The 26,937-nt window shown below is 34.9% G+C and overlaps 1 protein-coding gene across 2 annotated transcripts; it reads right to left on the bottom strand.

Moving 5' to 3' along the window:
* Nucleotides 1-9,332: 9,332 nt before the first annotated feature.
* LOC113304745 (pectin acetylesterase 9-like) lies at nt 9,333-22,703 on the bottom strand. 2 transcript variants are annotated; one of them, XM_026553887.1, is made up of 13 exons: nt 22,351-22,703; nt 22,161-22,243; nt 12,872-13,001; nt 12,323-12,402; nt 12,069-12,155; nt 11,782-11,906; nt 11,604-11,664; nt 11,447-11,503; nt 11,269-11,346; nt 11,067-11,172; nt 10,833-10,981; nt 9,858-9,957; nt 9,333-9,760 (listed from the first exon to the last, which is right to left on the bottom strand). In XM_026553887.1, the coding sequence occupies exons 1-13, from the start codon at nt 22,526-22,528 to the stop codon at nt 9,753-9,755; spliced, it is 1,242 nt and encodes a 413-aa protein (XP_026409672.1). In that variant the 5' UTR covers nt 22,529-22,703; the 3' UTR covers nt 9,333-9,752. The 2 variants fall into 2 exon arrangements, with proteins under 2 accessions (XP_026409672.1, XP_026409673.1); XM_026553888.1 differs by having other exon boundaries at nt 9,333-9,767; nt 22,351-22,701.
* Between the last annotated feature and the right edge of the window lie 4,234 nt (nt 22,704-26,937).

Genomic DNA, 26,937 nt, shown 5'->3' with positions numbered 1-26,937 from the left:
GAAATGGTGAATAAGTTATCCTTATCTTCCGCCCTTATTGCATTTAGGATCTTAAGAGGCCTACATCCCTTCGTCTGACAGACCTTCTCCATTTGATGCGGTTTCAACCGGGCATATGCATGGTGTCCATATAAACTTTTAGGTGGAGGATGGTTGTGACGACCGTCTGGAATACTATCCAATCTCCATAGATCAGTTTCGTGATACCTGTTGAAATAAATCTTGAACGAGCATTCACACTTCTTCAACGCAGTTTTGTAGCCCCTAGTCGTCGTCTTCTCATATTTGTAATTCTTACCTTTGTGACTTTCTCCTTTTTTCCCCGCTCTCTCGCATACCATCTCCATCTTCTTAAAATCCACGTGTTTGCTTTGAACAACCACGCACATCTTCTCTTTTGCGTTTGAGATAAGCCATTTGATAGGGTGTAGAATACATCCTATTTATTATCTATTGTTTATGCTTTCTGCTATTTTTCTTGTAAATTATGTATTTTACGCATGTTTTTGAGTTATTAGGTATTTTGGAGTCACGCAGAGGAAAAGAAGAAGAAATCACCCAATTTGTGCGAAATGGGCAATATTGTCATTTCATAGGCGACTCAATTAATGAAGAATTTTCTAGACTCATGGGTTTGAAGAATTGGGCTTGGATTTGGAAAGAGAAGTGGAAGATTTGAGAAAGACTTGGATTTGGAAGTTGAGTTACAAAGGGAAAGTGGTGTTATTATGGAATGAGGATTCTATTCCTAAGAGGATTGCTAGGAAATTGAAGCCTATAAATAGATAAGTTCTCTACACCTCTCTACACACCTTTTACACACACAACACTTCTCTTTTTTTTATTCTTTGTGTGAACTCCTTAGCATGAGTAACTAATCCTATTAATTAAGGATGAATTCCTAGTTCTTGATATGTTGTGAGTTTTGTTTTAAATCTACTTTGAAGTTTTCACATGATTATCGTTTGTTTTTACTAATAGGAATGTTTATACATTCATGGTTGATTGATAGGTCGTTTATGATGCATACTAAATTGATTTGTTAATTGATCTAAAGCTAGTCAAAGTTAGGGGATAAGTAATCGTTTCTTGACTCTTTACACAAGTAGCAAACACGAGACCTTGCGGAGGGATTCCGTGGAGCAATTGTGTGTGGAAACAACGTTAGCAAGTAGAACTTGATCTAAGAGTCTAAATACTAATATCAACCTAATAAATTCATAAATCTTAATGCGTTTAACTAAATTACATCTTGAGTGAGCTACTACTAGGTGGTTTGGTGAATAGAATCCGGTAGTCGAGAACTTCCGTATCCGGTGATACTAGGGATTTAGGGGTTTAGCACTGAGCTAGCTGCTTTACCTACGGTTGGTGATAATCTGTGACTAATAACATGTGGATGAAAAACATAACTTGAATCATTGTTTTGCAACGAAGAAGGATTCCTTGATCTAATCTCTCTTATTGATTTTCCTTTATCTTTTAATTGCTTTGTTTATTTATTTTTCTTTATAAAATCTAAAACCAAAACCCCCCTTTGTGACATTATAAGACAACTAAAACCTCTTGCTCCTCGTGGGAATGATCCTTACTATCGCTATATTACTTGTTAATTAGTGAGAAAAATATTAATTAATTTGTTGTGGTTACGATAAGCATCACCATTCCTTGGCCTCAGCCTTGTCTTTCCATGTCTACATTCAAAAAAGAAATTACACATCCATGAGATAACTAATTAAATAATTTAAATATAATTAAACGGTTAAGGGAAACATACCAAATCAGTCATATAGTGTTGGGAGGTATCCGGACCCATCATAGTGACTGGTTCTGGTTGAGAGCTTGGTTGCACCACCAACTGCAACATAGCACAAAACATTCATTAGAGGGTCGTCACAATTTAAAATAAAACAATGATGACTAAACTATTAATAACCTCGCAAAGGCTAGAGTCTTCATCACTGCAACTTGCAGATTGACAACTCAACAACCTAGAAAATCTTATATTTACGAGGGTCGTCACTTAATATTTTAGAAGATTGACGACCAAATAGTGAGGAAATGTCGTTTGTGTACCAGGGATAGAGTCGTCATAGGTTTTATAGCAGGCGAACGACTCAATTGGTAAAAAATGACGACCCTAAAATAATGCTAATGACTCTTAACATACAAACACAGGCCATTATGTTCAGTTTTAAGCTAGAGTCGTCACTATATATAAATATAAACTGACGACTCTATATGAAGTTATTGCAATATTTGAAATTCAACGGTACGTTTAACTACGACGTGCAGTTATTTCATATCTGGGAGATAGGTAACTGTTTTTTTTCAAAAAAATAGTCGTTGGCCATTTTGTACTATAAAAGGAGACCTATCTCTATCAAAGTTATTCAACCATCCCTTTCAATCATCTTAAATCAGTCATCCATCACTTTCAAACACCAAAAATGACCCAAACTCAATTTAATAATCAAGAGGATGTTGCTATTTTTAGAGCAAACATCACGGTTACAAATCACGACTTTGAAAGATAACACTGGGTCTTCAAAAACCACGACGAAACCGGAGATCCATACCTTAAAATGGATCAAGCATCCGATGCTTGGTGGAAACGTGTGTTTACGATATTCAAAGCAATAAACGGAAATCGTTATAGAAGGACGCTCCGGCAGATAAGGGAAAGATACGATTATTTATACAATGAATGCGTATTCCTGAGAGACGAATTGAAAGCTCGGGATGACGCTCTTCCCAACGAACCTCGAATGGATAGAGTAAGTTTGTGAATTAATAGGCCGTTCATCAAAAATTATTTTTTGGTTATTTTTGTTCAACAACTCTAACTTATATAAAAAAAAACTTGTTTTTACAGTACTCTTTGTGTCGCAGCCATTACGAATTCAAGTACGGACATGAGTTTTTGCACGAGGACTGCTATCGTCTCTTGAGGGAACGTGAATGGAAAATTCGGCGCATATGATTAAGCTCATTTAAGAGTTCAAACGCAATGTAGCGAACTATTTTATGTGTTTTCCTTTTATGTTATTTCATAGTACGTGTATGTTTTTTCGGATTCAATAAAATGCTTTCATTCAGCAAATATAATCCCCAAAAGGGTCGTCAGTGTTTGTAAATATACGGGTGACGACTCTATAGATTGTTTGAAAATGTTGGTATGAGTCGTCACTTTTGGATAATAGACATGTTATCAACTTTAAATGCTATCAACACAGAGACTTGTTGATAGTAGAGTCGTCATCCAGTTACAATAACTAATGACAACTCTTTGGAGATTAAAGGGTCGTTATTTTATTAATTTGACCAGTAACGACCCTCTTAGCAGTTAATGTGAATTTTGAATTCACCAAATGTGGTTGAGTCCATCAACTGAAAAAAATTCAAAAAAGTGGCAGTTGGGTCGTTCAATTCTATAAATAGAGACCCATATATCACCTCTTCCTTACCAAAACCATAAATATCAACCTTATCTTCTCATTCTCATAGATTTATCATCCAAGAGGGAAAAGAAGAGAAACCCCATGACTACTCCCTACACTTCCGAAGAGAATCGTGCCATTGTGAGAGCTTGGTGGACAGTCAAAAACCACTTTGAAGAACAAGGAAAAGACATTTATGAAAAATCGGATGCTTGGTGGAACCGTGTATTCATCGTTTTTGTGGCGTTAGACGGAAATTGCAACTCAAGGTCTTTAAAACTCGTCAAGGAACGGTTCAAGGAGATATTCTTCAAGTGTGAAGTTTTCAAAAGAGAATTGACGGCCGCAAGGGAAGCCTCACCAAACATGTTGGGTGCTTTAAGAGTAAGTATATAAACAAGAGGTAAAACTTATCCAAAGCTTTGATCAATACTAACTGAGTATGTTTGCGTTTTAAGTTGAGGAGGGAGTATGGCTATTACGAGGAGCTTCGTGGGAAAAAGTTTGAGTTCGATGATTGCTACTTTATCTTGGAAGACACAATGTATAATTACATGCTTTATGATTAAGTGTATAAGTGCATCGTTGTTATCTAGTGTTTTTCATTTCCTTCAATGCAACGCTATGCAAGATGTATGCCTTTTACGATTCAATGAAATGATTCTATGAAATCAAAAATTATGATAATCCAGTGTAAGAGTCGTTACACCATATTACTACGGAATCTAACGACCCTGCATAAAATTCGCAATGCCTAGCTAGGATCGTCATTTGGTATGACAACAAATGTGACGACCTTAAGTGTTGTATTTTACGGGGAGTTTTGGTTTAGAGTCGTTCTTTTGTAAACAACATAACACAACGACTCTATGTGACCTGGCTAAAAAGGGTCGTTTAGGTTTATGCCACTACCATAACGATTTTTCTTAACCTGGAAAAGTTGCAGGTTTGAGTCGTCATTGGTAGTGTCAATAAAGTGACGACATTAAAGAGTCGTTTGGGTATACAACTCCCGACTATAACGACCCTCACTCTGAGTAGTTGGATAATGACCATGAATCAACCACTTGGAGCACCATTCAGACAATTTCAAGAGTATATGAGGTTTACCTGATTGTTTTGAGCTGCGGGTTCTTCATTTTGAGGATTGGTTCCTTCATTTTGAGCAATGGGATCTTCATTTGAATCATCATTCATGGCTTCCTCTATTAACATATCTTCATCAAACATCCAATCCAAATTAGTTGAGACAATCTTACCATCAACACAATCATGATTGTTGTTTGAACCATCACCAACATCATTTCCTCCACTAGAATCACTCATTTCAAATAACCCTAACTTTTCCCCCAAAAACTCAACTTCTCCTTCTCCACGACACAAAAACACAATTTTTTTTATCAAAAATTAATCCCCATATCTGATTTTAATCTAACTAAACTAATTACAATTTAATTAACTTAATCACCACTAATAATTAGGGGTAATTTTGGTATTATTCAAAAATTAGGGATAAGGGATACCATGAATTGTTATTTCATGACCCTTTCTATCTTGTAGTGTGAGGCCCTAATTGTTTTTTGGGCCCCAACTAAACGAGGCTAGCTAGCTATGTAGCTAGCCAGAATAAAAAAGGATTCATATTACAATCATATTATAGTATCCGGAGGAGCCTTAAAAGTATTAGTGTAAAATATCCTCTTAGAGTATAGATCGGTACAATGTTTACCCTATCATTACTCATTAGCCTTCATCACAAATATAGTGGACTTGAGCTAAAGTCGTCATATTAGCCCCATTTAGTATGATAGTAACAGGATCAACGACGTACCACTGCATCTTTTGTCCGTCTTTTTCTTTTTTTATCGGTAAAGATAAATTTTATATATATAGAAATGCCACGTACAATATTAAGGAGTACACGACCCTTATACTAGAAAACCCACAAGACACCCTAATATAAGAATGATTTTTTAGGGACTATGTTTTTTTTGGGATCATGGTCTTATTAGGCTAACTTCCCTATACTTATAAGGGGTGTCCTAAAGTTAGGTAAATACACATTTACCCTTTATTTTAATTTAAATTAAAACTAACCTAATAACTATATAAATCTAATCATATACACGTAATCTAAATGAATCTATTATCAAAATCAAAAACAAAAATAAAAATAGGAGGGGAACCAAAAAAATTTAGTTTTGAAAATAAATAAATTATTATCTTCTTCTTCTCTCTTTCCTTGACGTTCCTCGTTCGATTGAAAATTATTCTTTTCTCATGTTTTCTCTTCCTCCCCATTACTTTTAATTGAATAGATATCATCAAAATAGGGTTCATATGGAAGTTACAGTGCTTTGTTCGGTTAGGACGCGTTTCACAAAAATCCTAGTTTCTTAACCGAACTTCCTGAAAGGAAGAACACGAAGAACAGTGTGGTTCCATAGGATTTAAAATTAGGTTACCGAACTGCGCGTTCGGTTGGTTCGCAAAAAATTCTAAAACTATCTAGTAACCGAACTCTACCCATATTACAAAAAGAAAAAACCAATGTAACCGAACTGTGCTATTTTTTCCACTATGTTGAGTTCTCATTCAACCGAACTTTTCCCACTCTGTTCGGTTGGTTCGCAAAAAATTCGAAAACTGGTTAGTAACCGAACTCTACCCATAATACAAAAAAAAAATCAATATAACCGAACTGTGTTATTTTTCCCACTATGTTGACTTATGATTTAACCAAACTTGTCCCACTATGTTCGGTTTGTTCACAAATTTTTTTGACAAACCGAACTCTTCACTAATTGCATACATGTGGAATTCGGTTAGATATGTTTTTACGTTAAAGTTTGCGAACCAACCGAACATGACTCTGTAAATCCTATAAACAAAGTTCGGTAACATGTCTATTAATCGAACGACTAAAAACCTCCATTAAAGAGCGAGTTCGGTAACCTGCGTGTTTGGAAAAGTAACCGAACTAAACTTTCAGATGAGTTCGGTAAGCTGTTCTTCACATAAGGTAACCGAACAAGCCCAAATGTACTCTAAAAATTTACATTTTTTTGAAAATTTGAGCAATTCAACCAACATTATCTAAGTTTGAAGCATACCTGGGTACCCAAATACCCTTCCTCTGATTGTGGTTGGTAAAATCCATCGTTTTTCATGTTTTCCTTCTTCATCTTCTTTAACTTTACTCTCTCAATAATTCTACTTCTTTTAAAAAAAAAACCCATCTGATTTTTTAATGTCACTAATTATCTTTAACTTAATGATTACACTAACTATTATTAGCACTAACTAATCATTACCCAAAATTAATTAGGAGGGTAATTTAGGTATTAATATAAATATCTAGATAAGGGGTGACCTAGATTTACATTTAATGTCTTATCCAAAGTAAAACAATGGTCCCACAAATAAACCATGGTCCCCACAAAAATCGTTCTAATACAAACTTTCAGGAAACCCATCAACTGATTGATGGCCCAAAATAGAAATCCCACAAGTTAAATTTTGAACCAACATAAAAGCCCACTGTATGAATCAAGAGAAACAAATATTCCCGCCGCGACCACCATGAATCAACTGAGAAAAACTCTTCATGAAAGGTGAAAACATCACCACCCTATGTAGATAAATTACCATTAAAAAGAACAAGCTATTGTACCATCAATCACGAACACTCATCACCATGATTGTCTGCAAATCCAACTTTGAAACACTTACAACATCCTCTGCACCCATCGTGTTCAAACATCACGACCATCAAACACCCAATGAAACCGCTTTATAAAAGTTAGGATAGTTTTACACATGGGTTTTGACTGATTATGTTGTTGAAAAAGAAAGCAAAGAAGGATGTAGAAGAAAAGTAGGAAGAACAATGGTTTTTGACTGCCCCACAAATCATTGGATATGAAAAATTACCTAGGGAAGGGAATAATGGAGGGAGATCAAGATAAACAGGGATTTAGGGATGTAGGTGATGAGAAATACAAGAAAAATCGACCATTTCGGACTCCTAAAGCCACATCAAGATGAATCCATACAACAAAGAGTGAAATCTTTGCTCAGAACCCCCATGGAACCAATTCAAGCAATATCTCTGCAAACCCAAATGAAAACCCCATAAGATAACGATTGAACCCCATGAAAAAAAACAGCCAAAGAGCAAGTAGAAATCAGTAGTCCTGTCCGGATCTAGTCCGGATCTTCCCGGACTAGATACGAGCAGAAGGATTATTAGAAAATTGTGTGTTTCATTTGTTGGTCTTTTTGTTTTCCAAGAAAACAGCGAGAGCGGGTAGAATAGGAATCAAGTCTCTACCAGTGTATTTCTGTTGAGCACTCTTCCATAAACATCAACTATTCTAGTATCAATTAGGTTATTAGCTGCAAGTTCGCACTTCTCGTAAGTTAATCACCAAAGTGTCCACCAACACCGACGGTAACTTACGTTAAGGCATTGTACTACTTTGAGTTGTAAGTGTTCTTATATCCATCGTCCCTTGAATTTAACTCATTATGTACTCGAAAATGAGATCTTTTGTTATTGCCAATGAAACTGATACTAGGTTTTCAAGATCCAAATCACTCGATGCCTATCTTCTCAACTATACCTGAATTTCTCTCCTTTCAGGGTAACTTTAATTCAATGTTTACATTATCAGCGTGTTACCTGATAATTGTAGAGACAGTGGTTTATATACCATATCTTTTATTGGAAATTGAAGGGAACTAAACAAGTTAAATATTATTTTTATAACATTTAGTAGTGTCCAGCAGCAACAACGTAGATAACGAACTGGAACGTCGTACCAAACATCAATTGACAATCCAGCATTTTACAACTGCGGACACATGGTTTTTGTATGGCCGCTTGGCATCTTTTTCTACGAATTACTTTTTTCTTTTCCCTTCAAAAGAGTTAGAGTAACTTCCTTTAAACAAAAATTGTGTCCTGATATATGCACGAATAATGTACCATGCCACATGCATGCTGATATCCGCCACGGTCTATGTAGCCCATTTTGGATAGTCTGCTCGAATATATTAAGAGGATAACTTAATGACAGCTAATAAAGTAGTACATTGATGTAGGCTATAAATTGATGCCAAAAAACAACGGAAAATGGGTCATTTGTCCAAATATTTTTAAAACAAGGTTCAAATGGACGAGGAAAAATTATTATGGGTGAAATGAACACCAAAAAAATAGCAAAGATGAAAATGGATTCATCCTGACTTAAACTTAAAAAATAGCAAGGATGAAACTGGATGCATGCTGATGTAAATTAAAAATAAGAAAAAGTATTTAAAAAAGGGTCGGATGAACTGTTTACATCCTGGCTTTTTTTTACATTTTTGTCCATCTAAACAGTATCAAAATTTAAATGTCATTTTCACCTGGAAATTGTTAATTTTGGTCTTTTTAACCAATTTTGTGAAAAACAAAAAGAATCGAAGGAGGTTGAACCTAGGCCGTAGGGCTCGGTGATACCTAGTTATACTCTAATAGGATGCATGGGGTTTTGGCCGTCTCACGGTGTTTTACACTTAGATTCTCCTTTTTATCGCTACTTCTACCTAATTATTTAAAAAATAAATCCAGTTTTTCATGGCTGCTAAAAATTAGAAAGATGAAACCAGAGTCAAGACAATAAAATACTAGCGGGTTATTACCGGTGAGACTCGTAATACTATTGACTTGTACGCTTCGTATATTGTGTCACAACTTACAAGGATTTATGGCATAGAATAATTTATGTCTCCTATAAAACCTTAAAATGTTCGTACACAAGCATCGTTTGTGTCAGTGTTATATAGTTGATGAATCCACAATCCTATACCAGACTTGAACTGATTGCAAACAAGAGGAAACCAATCTCATAAAAGTGCACTTATAAAAGTAATCATATTGTTAGTATTAATAATTTACAGAATAGCGCACATTGTACATAGGCTGATAGTAAGTAAGTAACAACCAACAAGCGTCGAAATTTCAAAGCAGTGCATATCACTGAAAACTTTATACAATAATGGCCTCAAAGAAGACAATGTAACTTGGTAAGAAAAGAAACATTTTGTATAACATGAGTGATGATGACTGTTATTGTCGAGTAATCCACCTCAACCGTTTTCCGTTTACTTTCTTATGGCATGTGAGAAAAAATCTTAATATGTTAAACTGAAATTCGCCCTAAAACAAATTTCTTTATATCATGAAAATATTGATATCGAGATTGATAAATTTACACCCCAAGAAACGAGAATCCACTTCATCAGAGGTCTTGTCAGTGTATCAATTCAATACCCTTTAATCTAGCATAGATAAGCGTAATTATCAAAATCTCACACGAAAATTACTTAGATGCCCCAAAATTTAATAGGAATAGTTGGATGGTGTTGTACCTGTAACATTGGGGCAGTTACAATTACTAGGATATGCATCGTCACGCAACCTGGATGGTGTTCTCTCAAAATACCAATCGCCAACTGACTCTGCTATCGTCTGTTAAAAATTATCTCATTGTTAGTTATATATCCGGGACTCGAGGCATATACAAAATGTGTAACTAAATATGTACATTTTGCAAAAGGTGCTTAAATGAGCATAGCTGAAGATGGATAACGGTGTATATAGCTAAACAACTTTTTTTTTTAGAAAACTGGAATTGGGCTTAACAATTTAACACAACCTCAAAACGTGGACCTAGACCACTATGTTTAGTCTTTGACTATAACCGAATTGGTTGTAGAATTGATCCGTTTAATGTTTTCCCGGTTTAATGTTATGATATGTTACTGATAGTTGCATTAGGTGATCATAATATCAATTTAATAATCTTATTTGATGATGTTAAGAAATTATAAAGTGGTTTTTACCGGAATAAAGGTAATCCATTTATAAAAATATGCTTCCGCTTTATCGAAATCACTAATGTATAATGTAGATAACATTTTCATCAAGAGATTTTATTATACATTTTTTTGGTCGGAAATATTTTATTTGCATTATGATATAGGACTTTGTCACAGATTCTTTACAATCGAAACCATTTTTTTGATACTATTGAATTTGTATGTGCATTATGATATGGTTTGCGTATGTGCATTATGGAAAAGTGATTAATATATTAGAGTTTTTCATGTAAAAATGTTAATATGTTGTCTTACCCTTCATAACATAGGAAGTGAAAAAGGAAAAACCAAAATCTCCACAAGGTATTACGGCAAACAGTAAGATAATCGGTGATGTGCTGCAGATTAGCGTTAAAAGATATTTCTCTCAAACTAGTCTTGGATTTTTTATTGGGTGATTATCATGAAGTTCAACGATCTTACAATCAATGTTCTATAGTATAAAATTAAATCTTATATACATACCTTATTGTGAATTCGTGGGGAATCCGGAGCAAACCATGTTTCGTCGTACTCGGCTTGGCAGTGAGCGAAACATGAATTTATGAACATCCCTCCCGTTTCGGAGAAATCGTTAAAGTCTGACAAAGCGTTAATCATTTCAGATCTTAAACCTGTAAGTTCGATATTGAGAGCCTTAATCAGAAATGTGAATAGAGAATCTAAAGATAACAGAAAGATATCCGTGGTTAGAACAACCCTGCAATATATTAAGCTGATCTACATCACACGCTGCAGTCTTGTTTTTACATTGCTCCCAATATCGGCTCGGATCAGTAGAAGGTGGGACGAGATGACGCTTAAACTAAAAAAAGAGTTTGATCAATTTTTCAGAAGGAATACAAAGCAGGATTCATTTGAGGTTTAGCACTTCAAAGAAAGCGAAACGCTACATTCTTACTTGGTAAGTATCATAAGCCGAATTTAAGATGAAGTATGGTGCTTTGACGTAAGACAAAGCATATTGTGGAAAGAAGCACTGTAAGAGACAAAGGACATATATATGAGATCCATGCGCCATAAACAACACGAAACCTTTATTCATACGACAAAATATATTCAGTTTAGTGGACTTGTACCTGAGATGTATAGTTACTTGAACTAGTACAGTTTTCATTCAGAAATTGTTTTGCACCCTGTAAATTTACCTCTCAGTTTGTTTATCCAACGTTGAATATTCTCATAATACAATTAATTCTAACCTTGTTGAGCAAGAGACATTGAATTAAGACTAACCTGTAGAGCAACAACTTTTTCGAATTTTTCCCTTGCTGTGTGAGTCGAATTAATGTCCTTTCTGGGGGGGGGGAAAAGATGAAAAGGGGACGATAGACCATAGAACTATTAGACTAAAACAGGTTGTACAATATTTGGTTTCGCGTGTGTGCATGGTAAGGGTTGGAAAATCACTTACATATCAAGGAAAACCCCAGCGTCACTCATGCATTTTGTAGTGGCATTCTTGGGTAAAAAAGTAGTGAAGTCATCACAGTGCAAGAAAGTTGCGAGACCACCGGCAGAACAACCTGAGAGCAGAGCCTAGAAAGCCAAAAAATTTGTAAATATTCCAACAAATTGATCCTTGAACTTCGGTTAACAACTTAACATGTACAATGCGAAACTAGTAAAATGAAAAAAAATAAAAATAAAAAATAAACGAAAAGAACTGGAATAAGAAGAAAAAGTTTAGCAACCACTCACCTTTTCTGTAACATTTAAACCCTTGGGAAGAAGATCAAGAATGATTGCCTTCCAAATCCTCTGACCCCTAAAGTATAGTATGTCTGTCTGTTTCCAGTAAGTAATTAAAAACCCCACCCATTAGTAAATCTGATCTCTAGTACAAAATCTGTAGGTCTTTTGTTAAGCATTGCTCAGAGTATGATGGGCACCAAAATCGTAAAAAATGCTTTTTGGAAGGCAATGACCATAAAATAAAACGTAAGACGACTTACTCCATTTTTGTACATAGAGTCCCCGGAAAATGACCCTCCATCGCAATATCTAATCCTAACTCGATTCCAATTATAAAAATCTGATACATATGTTAGCTAACTCAGTTGATAATTTTTACTGTATTTGTAGAGTAAAAGTATAATAATCAGCGAAATTGTAACATGTGTCAGCGAACTTAATTGATGGTTTTTCACGGTGATTACAAAAGCTAAATGGTGAACCACCAGTGAACCATGCATAACAATGCACAAGATCAGTGAAAAAGACCAAGCTGAGAGAACCCAACTAAAACTTTGTTCTTTTGTTTTGTTTACCAACTCAGTTAATCCCTTAATGGTGCTGGAGTATATATATGTATTGATGTGATGAAATCTACTCTTCTCCTACCTCCTGTATTCGAGTGTTTCCAATGCCAGCTGTAAGCTTATAGTATAATAGTTACGACATTTTATGCGGCATCATTGTTGTTTCCAAAAAAGAGAAAAACACATCGACATAAGTCTTGCTTAGGAAGGGCGGCAGTAGTGTGTAAGAGATTGTGCTTATACCAGGATTCAAGGATGCGTTCTTGCTCATGATGCCAACGAAAGGGTTCTGTTTTTCCATATGAGTACTCGACCCTCTATGCGTTATTGCTCTTTTCAAACATTGCTTAATAGTACGACACCAACCACCTCCCTATAAATTTCCCAAACACAACAGCCAGTTAGCAACTTCAACAGAAAAAGAGAACACATAATGTACCAATAATCTATCAAACTTTTATGTGAAGGAACAATAGTATGTAATTATTAGTTTGATCATTATCTTTCGATTATATGAGAGTGTAGTAATTATTATTTGATCATTATCTTTGGATTGCGATCACCATTTATGTATGCGTTCACGATCGAAAACGGTCAGGTCAACGATTACGTGAAGTTGTTGCTTTTGCTTTTGGACAATGATAATGGTGGTGGTCATGAGATTAAAAACTTCCCGCTTTTTTTTTCAAGTCCTTTTCTCATTTTCTTCGATGACTATGACTATCTTGAATATACACATTTTTCAAAAAAATGATTCACCCCTCAAAATAAACTACCTTAAAAGCGTATACACACACCCAATCGTTAAGTAGGATCCCCTTATTTTTCCCAAGAGCGGGCCCATATATTTCCACTTGCATTTTCCAAAAAAGCTGGTTAAACCGTGGAAACAAACTACCTTAAAAGCATATACACACAGCCAACTCTTAAATTTGATCCCATATTTTAACATATGCACAGAGGAAAAGGTTAAGCAAACATTAATTGATCTTGGATCAATGAATTTTTTATGGAAAATATAAATATTTTGAAATAAACTGAAATCTCAAAATTATCCTTAACAATAATAAATGAGTCATAGGAAACGGTAAAACTAGAAAAGATGTTGATAATATAATAATGCACAAATCATTTTACTATTTCTCCCTTTTAAACTCTTCTTTCTCCCAAATTTGACATTTAAGGTTGTGAACTGAAAGGTTATGAATCTGATTTAACTCGTTGAGAGATCTTGAATCTGATTTGACTCATAGTGTCATGAGTCAAAACTCACCTCCTTTAGTGTTTAAAAAAAGATTATTATCAAGGGATAACATGGTTGACCTCAAACTCGCCTACATCTTCAGACAAAAATACATGGAACAGTTGTTGTGGGATTCTCGGTTTAGTTAATTGCAATATGCAAACATAGAAAATGAGCTCAAATTTGTTAACGCCATGTACATTTTCACTAGAACTGTAATGATCAATCCATGCCTTATCTCTCTTTTTTGTAATGGACATAAAACGCCTCTAGTTAGTCTGATCAACGGGTGAACCCAAAACCATAAAGGAATAAAAATTATACTCCCTCCGTTTCATTTTACTTGTCGTTTTTAGGGTTTTTTTGTGTTCCAAAATAGATGACAGTTTAATTTTTTGCCCATAATCTCACTGATTTTTCCTTGCACTGGAATCACACAGTATCATTAATTTTTGTTGTAATCAGTACTCTAATTTTTAAATCTACTATAATATTTATTGTGTTGAGAATTTGATAGTATATCCCACGTAAATTATATGGGATTGATAAATTATTATGGGATTGATAACTTTCCCTAGAATGTAGGAACTAAAAACTAGGTCATTTAAATTTTTAAGAAGGAACTAATATGGTTAGAAGTGGAAAGATTTTACTCTCTCTGATATTTCTTAATCTCCGTGAAAAACTCTACAACGTCAAGTAAATCGGAACGGATGGAGTAAAATGGAAGGTATAAATTGCATAAGTAAACCATTAATTAGTTGTTCGCATTACTTAATACTAACACATATTCAAATGCAAGGGTATAAACGGAATTCCTAAAGTATTTGTTGAATCAGTATCATTTAATACAAAGTAACGGGTATTTCAAGATAAAAATATTCATTTAATTCTTCCTTAACCTCTTCTTGCATGCATATGTTAACGGGATCCTTCAAAAAATATTAAATCTTTTTCAGAAAATGGGTCATTCGTCCAAATATTTTTAAAAAATGGTTTTACTGGGCGAATAAAAATTAGTATGGACGAAATGGACACAGAAAAAATAATAAGGATGAAACTGGATTCATTCTGGCTTAAACTTAAAAATTAGCGAGGATAAAACCGGATGCATCCTGATGTAAATTAAAAATAAGAAAAAGTATTTGAAAATGGGTAAGATGAAACTATTTACATCTTGGCTACTTTTACATTTTTGTCCATTTAAACAGTATCAAAATCTAGATGTCTTTTTCACCCAGGAATTATTGATTTTGGTCTTTTTAACCAATTTTGTGATTTTTTTCTGTACAATCCAAAAAATATTGTTAAACCGTGAAGACAAACTATCTTAAGAGCGTAAACACATAACCAACCCTTATATGGGATCCTCCGTTTTTCCCCAAGGGTGGGGCCCAACCGACTTGTAGATCAACTGGTTTCATGCCCTCCACAGAGGTTTCATGCGCTAGGAGGTCCCAGGTTCGAGTCCCAGATGGCGCAATATTACAGAGTTTAACATGGACGGTAGAGTTAGTTTGGCCCCCTTGTGAAGACATTAGCCATACTATCCGCTTCGGCTCCTCGGCTTTGTTCCTCATGAGGCTCGCTGGTAGGCTAGCACGGCAACCTGTTCAACTAATGTAGTAGTACGTTGCTTGGAGCTTAGTTTGTTAAGCTTCCAATTAGTTAATTATGTAATAAATAATAATAAAATTTCTAAGAATTTTTTTTTTGTTAATGTAGTTGCAGAAAATCCTACAACCACACAAGCATGAGAATCTAACAATGATTAACCGACCTCAATGTAAAGCATCTCTTTATTAATCAAAATCACAAGAACAATTACAAGATAATGGAAACTCTAAGTTTACTCTCTCTCTCTACAATCTTTCTCTCCTAATTTCTTGACCAAGGATTCTAAGAGAAATCTCACTATACATGAACCATCTACTCTTTATATAGGGTATTACATAGTGGATGACATCTAAGAGATCCTTTATTTTCGAAATTCCTGTGCGTTATTATCGCACATGTACATTAGTTATACTCGCAGACTCCACAGGCTTCGCACGGATCTTCACACTTTACTTATGACTAGGCTGACTTCATTCAATACGTCACCACATCTCAGATGAGCGACGATCTTCGCACACACCTGATTGTCCTTTGCTCGTATATAACACATGTGCGATATTCTATTCCTACATTTTGCCTCTTCTCATTTCGTTCCTTTCGTAAAATGAGCGAAATGAGAATTTCAACTTGCCTCATCGCACATGCCTATTTTTTCAAATTCCATCTTTCCGACAAATATTTTAATCAAATTTAAACTTTCCTTTCTACGCGTTTCTTCTTTACCACATATCATTCGACACGTCTCTTTAACCGCTCATCCTACCCAATTATTCATCGTATTAATGAGGTAACTTCCTCGAAAACCAAGAGTAATTTCTCTTTGTATTTACTTCATCTTCTTCTTCTTTTTACTTCTTCTTCTTTCTTCTGCTACTTTTTCTTCATTCTTTATTATTCATTATTAGTTTTTGCGTTTTCTCATCTTTTTTCTCTATTAATTGATCTCACCTTGATCATAATCTTCCAGGATTTGATCTTGATCTTAATCAAATTAAATTGTTCTTCAAACTTTTTCCATTCCCCTTCTTCTGATGGAACCAATTGCTAAGAAAAACGAAACATCCTTCAAAATTTTGAAAGATCCATTCAGCGTGAGAGGCTATTCACTTTCTCTTCCTCCCGGATGTAACTATTCATCCAAACTTACACTTGAGCTGATTAATTCGGAAGAATGGACAAATCAGAGAATTATTGTTTCCTTGGAAAAACTTTTGAATGGTCTTCCTGTCCCATTATATAATCATAGCTATATATTCAGAAATCTACGTTATTATGATGAAGCGGCTTCTCTGTTTCGCTATGTTCATCATCCCATTGATGATGATACACTTCTTAACTACCTCAATTCTTCTTTAAATAACCTTACCGAAGATAAAATAAACTCCCTAACCTTGCAAAAACTGAAATCATAATACCAACTTCTTAGTATTGATCATAGAAGTGCCGTAGTAATAGTTTTAAACATCCTTTCCGAGAATCCAAAGAAAACATTAAAGTTTTAGAAGCAAAAGGTAATTCCCTTATTACTGAGAAAGATCAAATCATTCTTAACGGTGCGAAAGCTTTGAAGGAGTTCCAAGAAACTATTCTCCAAGTTCAAATAGATCGAGACTTTGCCATAAAAGAGAAGAGTGCACTTATTGAGCGAGAAAAATTGATTCGGTCTCGACTTCTTATAAAAAGCGACGCTGAATTTGATTGGGCTGCTAGAGTCTTAAGAAATGCTAGAGAAGGCTTAGTTGTGACTATGAGCCTTGAATCCGAACATTCTGCCTTGATTAGAGATATTACGTCCAATAATGAAGGTCGTTTATTGCTCCTTTATGTTTGTCATTTTTGAATAGAATTATCTTCTTTTATCTCTAACTTGTTTTTATATTTCGCAGAGAAGGAGAAGAAACAACTTGGGGATATTGAAGAATTGAAGAAACAACTTGACGAATCTAGAAGACTATCAGACGAATTGAATGCGAAGTTCACTGCTCGTGATTCCAAATATCGAAAGCTTAAGAAGAATTATGTTACTACTATCTCAAACAATAGCAAGGATGCTCTTCGCGCTCGTGATGCAGCAGTTAAGATAGCCTGCGAAGAAAATAATATTCCTCTTGTGAAGTATGAATTTGTTGATGTTCCTACAAATGATGATGTTCCTGATATTTCTGATAGTGAAGAAGAATATGAAGAAGAAGAAGAAGTCCATGATTATGATGTTGAGCGAAGCAACCATGAGAATCCTAGTGATAATCAAGGCAATGAAGATAATCCACACGAAGACTGATTTCTTTTTATTATTGTAGATTCTTCTTTCTGCCTCTTATCCTTCTAGTATTCTTCTTGAATACGTTATACTTCTCAAATATATTGACCATCTGCTTCACTTTATTTTTAAATTTTTACTTATCAAAATATCAACCTCCCTCATGTGTGTATGAGTTTATCATATGGGGAAAGTAACATATTTAGTGCTTGCATTCCCCTTCTTTCCTATGTTGATTGTCACAAAATGATGAACTCATAATCATATGAGTTTCGCATGCCTCACTCATGCGTTTTACACATGCGATTATTTTCACAACGTACGATATGAGATCATACTTCATAATATTTTCTCAAGAGGTCTTATTGCGCCTTCCTAAGTAAAGGTCTTATTTTGCCTCTCTTTTATTATTTATGCGACGAAATCGCAGGACGTCTTTACATTTTATTGTGTCGACCCATTGATCTTGTTTTAACTTATTCTTGTATGATTACCTCTTCAGGTTTTCTCTTGTGTGTAAATGCGATAAGCCTTAATACTCCCGTGAATAAAAAGCCTCGTGACATTTACGTTTTTGACACAATTCGGCTCCCTAATGGAGGGTGCGTCCTTATCTTCCCCCTAATTGCCCCTTCAAGGAGGCTTACCTCTACCGGGTTAAGGTTGGCTCCTCCCATCTGGTAATACAACAACCAGTTGATTTTGCAGTTTCTTTTTCCTCTACCGATAAGGTTTATGGTTACGATACTGCACCCTAAGTGGGGTATCTTCGCACCGAGTGCATCATAGTCAGGACTTGTCAAAAGTGTTAAAGTAGGCTCCAACGCCCCTCACACTCTTGACTCAAACGTGTACCTCGGCGCTATGATCGAGTTTTTGCACTCCTTGGGAAGATCTTATTACCTTAATCTTTTGATTTAGGCGTCTTCTCGAATGGGATTTTTCGTTTTTCTCACCCCAAATCTCCATGACTCAAGTTCCAGGGTTGGTATGGCTTTCCCTTGAGTCATGCATATTAGTTTACCCGAAAATGACGTGCTTTATGTCTTATTCTTTCCTCTTGCATGTATGCGAACTAGGTTGCACGCCACATTCGGATTCCTAGTCTCCCTAATTAGGATTTTTATCTCTGATGCCTTCTATTAAGGTCTTATTTCTGTCTCTTAGTTATAAGAGATTCTCTTTCATGGAATGAAACCATCATGAAGTAATAAAATTTTCTCTTTCTATTGTTACTTTTGAGTTATATAACTCTCAGTACATAGAATTTTTATTATATAGTTACTCATAAAGGAAACAATTATTTTCTCTTCATACTGCTTGATCATGTTCTTTGCTTGTGCAACATTTTGGAATTCGCAGACGCTTCATAGTGATTTAATTCGCATGGGTTTTTCATAGTATGCGAACAACCGCACAATGACTCATACTTCCACCTCCACCTTTTCCTTTAAGGTGTAATCTTTCTATGTTTCTTGATGCGAGCATTCTCAGAAGATTCTACCTCAGTATCATTCTTTCCAACCGTTCCAACTCTAGACACCACATCGACCATTAGCCTTTCACCCCTTTGATTGTCTTTAACATGTTTCTTCCAGTTTCTTCGCTTATTCTCTCTTTCTTAGCACTTATCTACATCAATTTCTTGGAAGCTTTTTCCTACGTTTGGATCTCCCCTTATGATTCCAAGACCTTGAGGTAATGGGAATTTTATACATTGATGGAATGTCGAAGCTACCCCCAAAATACCGTGCAACCATGTTCTTCCAATCAAAGCATTATAAGGAGATTCAACATCAACAACACATAATGTGATTTTTGTAGATAGACTCTTCAGAGGGATTCGCATTGACACCTCTCCTTTGGGATTATTAGCAGTACCATTGAATCCATATATCTTATAAGTGGACGGAATTAGTTCGTTATCTTTTCCTCCCATGGTCTTATATGTATGATAAAAGAGGATATCCACCGAACTTTGCATCATCGTCTTCTAATTTTTCTTTGGGATTAATGCCTAGCTTTACCACTAATGGATTCTCATGTGGTTCTCCTCCTCTTGGTGTCTCTTCAGCGCTGAATGATATGACTTGTCTTTGCCAATCTTTTAAGGGTGATATCTTCGCAAGGTTGAATATTTCTCGTCCATCATTATCTCTCGCATGCACCCGACTTAAGATATTATCATGAAAGTCTTCGATGTTTTTGAAAGAATGAACGATTGAATTCCAATATAAATTCTTGGCTTTCGCATCCACTTCAATCACATATGTGTTTTTTCCTTTCTCTGCGTTGCCTCCAAGTGGTGGTGGTAGTAAATGATGTTTCTGTTGTACTAAGAAGTGATTTAATTTTCCTTGCTCTATCATTCGCAGTATAATCTTCCTCACATTTCTAAAAGTATGTGTTGTGTGACCATGAAAGCGATGGTACGCACAAAAAATCTTTACTTCTTCGTCCTGGTGGTGGTTCATCTCCCAAATTGAAGGGTTCGGGAATATCTTCCATTAAAATAACAACTTCCAAGATTTTATCTATTGTTGTATTCAATGGCGGAAGTTTTATCGGTTCCCAAACTATCTTTTGGTTTCCTTGTCTCTTATATAATATGGTTGTTGTTGTTGTTGTTGACCTCCATAACTTTCTTGTTGATTATTTATTCTTTGAATTTTGTTATTTCCTCCCTGATTTTGAAGTTGTTTTTCTTTGTATTGTCTTTCAAACTCTTCTTGATCTGCACTGCCCATGGCTACTAGCTTTTGTTCTACCTTTGTTCTTTTATTTCCCTGACTTCCTTGAGATGTACACGCGACTGCATTTGTTATCCTTGGAAGTAAACTTGCATTCCCATTCGCATGACTAATCGCAACTGGGTAAGACTCTATATCTCTCTGCTTCTCTTCTAAAACTATATATTCTTCTTGAAATTCGCGCAGTTCCGACATAGTTATGGTGTATTTTATCCTAAAGATTTGTGTATACAATGGCGAGTATAACTAATGTACATGTGCGATAATAACGCGCAGGGATTCCGAAAATAAAGGATCTCTTAGCTGTCATCCACTATGTAATATCCTATATAAAGAGTAGATGGTTCATGTAAAGTGAGAGTTCTCTTTAAAATCCTTGGTAAAGAAATTAGGAGAGAGAAAGATTGTAGAGAGAGAGAGAGTAAACTTAAATTTTCCATTATCTTGTAATTGTTCTTGTGATTTTGATCAATAAATAGATGATTTAAATTGAGGTCGGTTAATCATTGTTAGATTCTCATACTTGTGTGATTGTAGGATTTCGTGCAACTACAATTAAATCGATAAAATAAACTAACTTAAAAGGGAATGCACACATCCAACCCTTAAATTTTTACCCCCAAGGGCGGGACCCATATATCTCCACTTGCATTTTAAATTTTATTTGTTAAGCCTTGAAAATAAAAAAAAAAAGCCGGATAACATCGGTAATGGTTCTTACTTACAAGAACCGTCTCTTCTTACTCGATGATAGAGTACGCCACTACTTAGAATGTGTGAATATATATAATATTAATCTGGCGGTCCTATCTATTTGTTTATAGAGTTTGTAATAAAATTGTAGATGTCTTAGGCCACCTGACTTGTTTATTCGCTACATAAAATCAGGACGTATCAAACCTTTCTGTGTAATATTCTTTCCGTTCCATTTTATTTGATGTTGTAGAGATTTTCACGCAGATTAAGAAATAATATAGAGAATAATTTTTTTTCAAATTTACCCATATTAATAGCTTCCTAAAAATTTAAAGCACCTAGTTTTTAGTCTCTATATTTAGTGTGAATTACGAATCCCGTTGTAATTTACTTGGGATAGAGTATATATTCGCTATGGAGTGGATTTAAAAATTAGATTAATTAATCCATCTATTAATTTCAATGAAAAGTAATGGTATGGTATGATTCCAAAGCAAGGACAAATTAGTGAGAATATGGGAAAAAAGCTTAAACACTCGTCTATTTTGGAACATAAAAAAACGGAAAATGGGTCATTTGTCCAAATATTTTTAAATCACGGTTCAAATGGACGAGTAAAAAATAGTTTGGATGAAATGGCCAAAAGAAAAATAGCAAGGATGAAACTGGATTCATCCTAGCTTAAATTTAAAAAATAGCAAGGATGAAACTGGATACATCCTGTGTAAATTAAAAATAAGAAAAAATATTTGAAAATGGGCACGATGAAACTGGTTACACCCTGCCTATTTTTACATTTTTGTCCATTTAAACAGTATCAAAATCTAACTGTCCATTTCATTTAAGAATTGTTGATTTTGGTCTTTTTAATCAATTCTGTGATAAAAAAAAATCCTAAAACATCACGTAAAATGGAACGGAGGGAGTATAAAAAGAAGAAAACGAACGAAGTGATTGTTTGTGTACCTCAAAGAATAAAAGCCAGTTATTTGCTCCAGAACCGAATCCTCTGTCTAGATGATAAGCAGGTGGACTCCCATCCAAACAAACTACAAATTAATTACAAGAACTAAATAAATATTTATTAAAAAGAAAAAGAAAAATGTAAGTAAAATGATGAATTTCGATCGAACAAGGTAGAATGTGAGTGACTTACCAGCTCCTTGAGTTGTAGCATTTTCAACCAGAGTTATGTCCACTAGGTTATCTTTCGTTGCTGATGAATGTGTGAATGTTAAAAATAATAACAAACTAATCAAAACAAACCCAAAACTTGTTGTATTCATCTTCTTTTTCTTGTTGTATTCCTCTGGATCCTGGATTACGTATAGCATAGAAGGGATATGAAAAACCTTTTAATGTTTGCGGTAAGAAATGGTGCGGGAATTTTAATCGAATTTTGTTGAAGCCATATATGCACTTCTCTTCTGTTTTTCAAATCAGAGGAGAAGAAGAGATGAAAGGAGAAATGTGGACAAGAAGAGATAAGGGAGGCCTTAAATATTTCTGATGGGAGAGAGAAGTGACTAAATCTGATGCTCTGCTCTGGCCTTAATTTGTTAATTTTGTTGTGAATATATGATGGAGAGTAAGGGAAGGAGAAGGTAACATCTTTTATCTGGAACTACAACTAAAACTGGGCATTTTTTTTTTTTTTGAATGTATGATCTCTACCCGCGGTCGGATAATCATATTCATTTCTTTTTCATCTACTGGTAATAATTTGTTATGCGAGATTGTTCATACCACGTAGTAGTGGTATTAATATTTGTCGACAGTAGATCTAATCGGCTTATGCATCTCGTAAAGGCAGAAGGGGGCGTAATACCTATAATGCTCACATTCTTGCCGGATTGCCTGAATAATTGGTCGGAAGTTGGAATATTCCCTGCCAACGGGGAGGCAAGGTTCAGGGGCGGCTTAAATACCTTCCAGGAAAATATTTTATGGGCAATGAATTCCTTAAAAGAATAAATTTTGGTGGGACGTTTTTTTATTGGAGCATAAGGGACAAATCAGAAGTTGGCATGTATCTTGGATATTAATTGGTTCCATTAATTTTATTTCAAAAAATATCAAAGATTAAGTATAATCAATTAAGATAACCAATAGCATAATTCAGCCAATAGCATAATTCAGTTCATCAATAGCTTTAATGCTATACATAAACAAGGTTATAATATAATGAATGACCTATATTATAACCCAAAACAGGATGAAACATTGTAGATTACTACTACTCTCAGAAATTGGTCTTCGCAGAATAATGTGATACAGGGAAACGGAAATCTGGCAATCACAATTAATATTGCAGCTCAAAAGTGGGAATGGCCACAGTTAATAATGTGATTCTGCAGGTACTGTTAGAGAAGCCAGGGGTTTCTATGCAGACTACACAACCAGGGAAGATTTAGAAAAAACTGGAGCGGATGCTGCTTTTCAATAGGCAACACACTGGAATGGCCACAGAATTTCTTTTAGGAGTGATTCGGGGCCAACCTTATTGTTGCTGATAGGAATATATGCAAGAGCGCGAAAACAGAGATACAAAATCAGTGCAGATTTTGGTAACAAAGAAGAGTTTGAAATCAACTTTCTAGTTCAAGACTTCACCTTAGTTATGACGGAAAATGTAATATTGGGCGTAAAACTTGCTATTTTTTGTAACAAGTATATAATCAAACATAACTGGACGGATCATAACTTATGGGCTCTTTTAACATACCTAAATATCCGAACTTGGAATGAAAATGTAACTTTATACCGATGCCCTACTCAGGGAAACAATGGTAACTTAATATCAATATAGTAAAGTTTTTAAAAAAAAATTAAGATAACCAATATTTTTTCCAAAAATACATTTATAGAATCAGATAATATGAAACACACGTGTCAAATTATGTTTTGTCTCTCATTCCCCAGTCAAAAAGTGTTCCTATCAACAATTTATCCCTTTTTGGACTCAAAAATTAAATTGGTAGTGGTCCAAGTATTTGCACTTCTGGATTCGAGAAGTTTTCCACAAGAAAATGTTAGATCCCCGGGATTATGATTCAAGATATTTGGAAAAGGGTCATATGTTTTGTACCTAATTGGGATATGGGTCGTAGAACAAGCAGTTGATGCATTAGGGTCGTCAATTAATTTTGACTGTCTGATTTTTTACCTAAATACCCTTATGAGATAGCTAACTAACATTATATGCTAACCCAGTTAAAACTTAACCCGCCATAATAGTGGCATTTCTTAAAACACGTTAACTTCTCATATTTACACACATCTTCATTCACAAAATCTGTACAAAGATTATTAAAATCCTACAGACCAGTAAACTAGTTTCAATCTCAAAAAAATCACGTCTTTCAATATGTTCTACCTCCACAAAATCAATCACCCTCAATGAGTAACTACCACACAAAGTAGCATTTGAATTCAATTTTAGTGACAAAAACGAAAACCCAGTAGGCCAATGAAAAGATAAATTCAGTGAAATACTTACATGAGATTGATGCGGTTAGATTTCTTACGTTCTCGAGTTAGTGATTTTCTTAGCAAAATAGTGTTGTTATCCATCTTTTTACAAGAAAACGAATTTTCAGATTTGCACTACTAAATCAATAGTATAAGAAAATAAAGATTGTTTCTACTCAACAATAATGAAACATGGATAGACCAAGTTGGAGGATATAGAGAGGGCATTTGAGGTTGATTGCACAGGATGATTGGTTTTTTATTTATTAATGGCGGAAGATGAACTTGGTATTCATAGGGGGAAGAAACGGAAAAGGATGAAAGGGCTATAAATTTTAGCAATATTTAAACAGTCGATTCTTGTCAGCTAACCATCAAGTTTTTTTGTAACATAATAAACGTCAGCTAACACTTATTTAACGGTCTTTCGTGAGTCAACGACCCTAATACATCAACTGCATGTTCTACAAATCAGATCCTAACTAGGTATTAAACATACGATCCTTTTACAAAATAACTCTTATAATTATGATGATAAATATAAAATATAAAAGTCAATTTAAATTAGATATTTATCACAATATGCGTTGAGTATAAACTAAAAACATGTTCAACCTAGCTAGTGCAATTCAATCTGGCAAGAAGAAAAGATTTTCTTTTAGAGAGAGTATATATGGTCCTTTCCGTGGATGCCAACTTTGTCTTTCAAGATAGTATTTTAGGTTCAACTTTCCACTTGATAATTTAGGAACGAGCCAAAACACCCTAATCTGCGGATTTTGCCAAAAATCAATCCGCATTTTGGGCGGGTGGACATCGAATCTATTTTTCGTCGGATTTAGGGCGGTGAATTTTTGAAACAGGTCAATCTCAGTGGTTGGACACCGATGGAACATCACATATACATCCTTTGGACAGATTATCCTAAGGATAATGTTAGAAGTTGACATATACCTTTCACATTAATAATTTGTTTTCCAGAAATATCAAAAATTAATTGTAATCAATTAAGACAATCAATATTTTTTCCTCCCCGTCCCATTATTAAGTGACCGAATTTAAGTTTATAAAATTTTTAAGGCAAGCAAATAAATAGAGTACTTTTAAACATTTTTTTACAATTATACCCTTATGAATAATAACTAATGAAATTTTTTAATGATTTATTTCTCAAACTACAAACTTCATAATTTTTAAAAACATATTTACACCACATAGAATTTCAATTTTATCTCCACCTATTTGACGCATTGAGACGCGACCGAGTCCCGCAACACCAAGTCAAAACTGAATCGCCACAGGGCAAGGTGAAAATTCCGTACTAACCAAATTAAAAATGCATCGCCACGATGTGAGGAAACCTGCACACACCATATTGAAAATGAACCACCACGGGGCAGGACAAAGACCCGCGCACACTAAGTTTAAAGATTAAAAATGTCCAGTGTGTAGAACGGGCATTTTTTTTTCTTTTAACCATATTTTTGATTTGGTATGATGTGGCTTCGTCCATCGTGATGCATTTTGATTTGTTATGGGTTGGCTTAGCCTCACCCCGTCCCGATGCATTTTTTAATTGATGTAGCTCGGTTTCCCCTCGTTCAGATGCATTTTTTATTTGGTGTCTCGCGGCTTCGCCTCGTCCCATCGCTTAGGATTTTTGATTTGGTGTGTCTCGGATTCGCCTTGGCCCCGTCGTTTAGGATTTTTTATATGGTATGGCACCCTATCCTGATGCATTTTTGACTTGGTGTCGCGCGGCTTCTCCTTGCCCCATCCTGATGCATTTTTTATTTTTTTTTGTTACGTGATTATGATGCAATAGACCTTGAATTTGATGTGGCAGGACGATGCACCAAACCTTGAATTTGGTGTAGCTTTGTGCATATACAATAAAGCTGAATAAGAAATAAAAATAAGGTGAGCAATCCAAGTGTTTGGTTATAGGAACACAACTTCATAATACATTCGACAAATACAAAAAAAACCCGTCATATTTAAAAGCTGAACGTATCTCTGTATACCTAAGTTGTACTCAAAACCAAAGACTAAATATCTTAGAAAAAGAAATCACCCTACTTAATTTCCTGGTAATATTGGTACTTGATGGGTCTGCAATCAAAAATATAAAATAAAACAAATTTTTTCTTTTTTTTTCGGAAAAGAGGCGAACCTCAAACACTATATTGATAATACCGATTTTGAAGATTGGAAACATTACAGAGATACATCAAGTTCATCATACATCCATCGGGTATATATTTTCTCCCCC

The sequence above is a fragment of the Papaver somniferum genome, chromosome 8 (genome assembly GCF_003573695.1).
Source record: "Papaver somniferum cultivar HN1 chromosome 8, ASM357369v1, whole genome shotgun sequence".
Lineage (NCBI taxonomy): Eukaryota > Viridiplantae > Streptophyta > Magnoliopsida > Ranunculales > Papaveraceae > Papaver > Papaver somniferum.
This window is presented reverse-complemented; position numbering and strand designations above follow the sequence as displayed.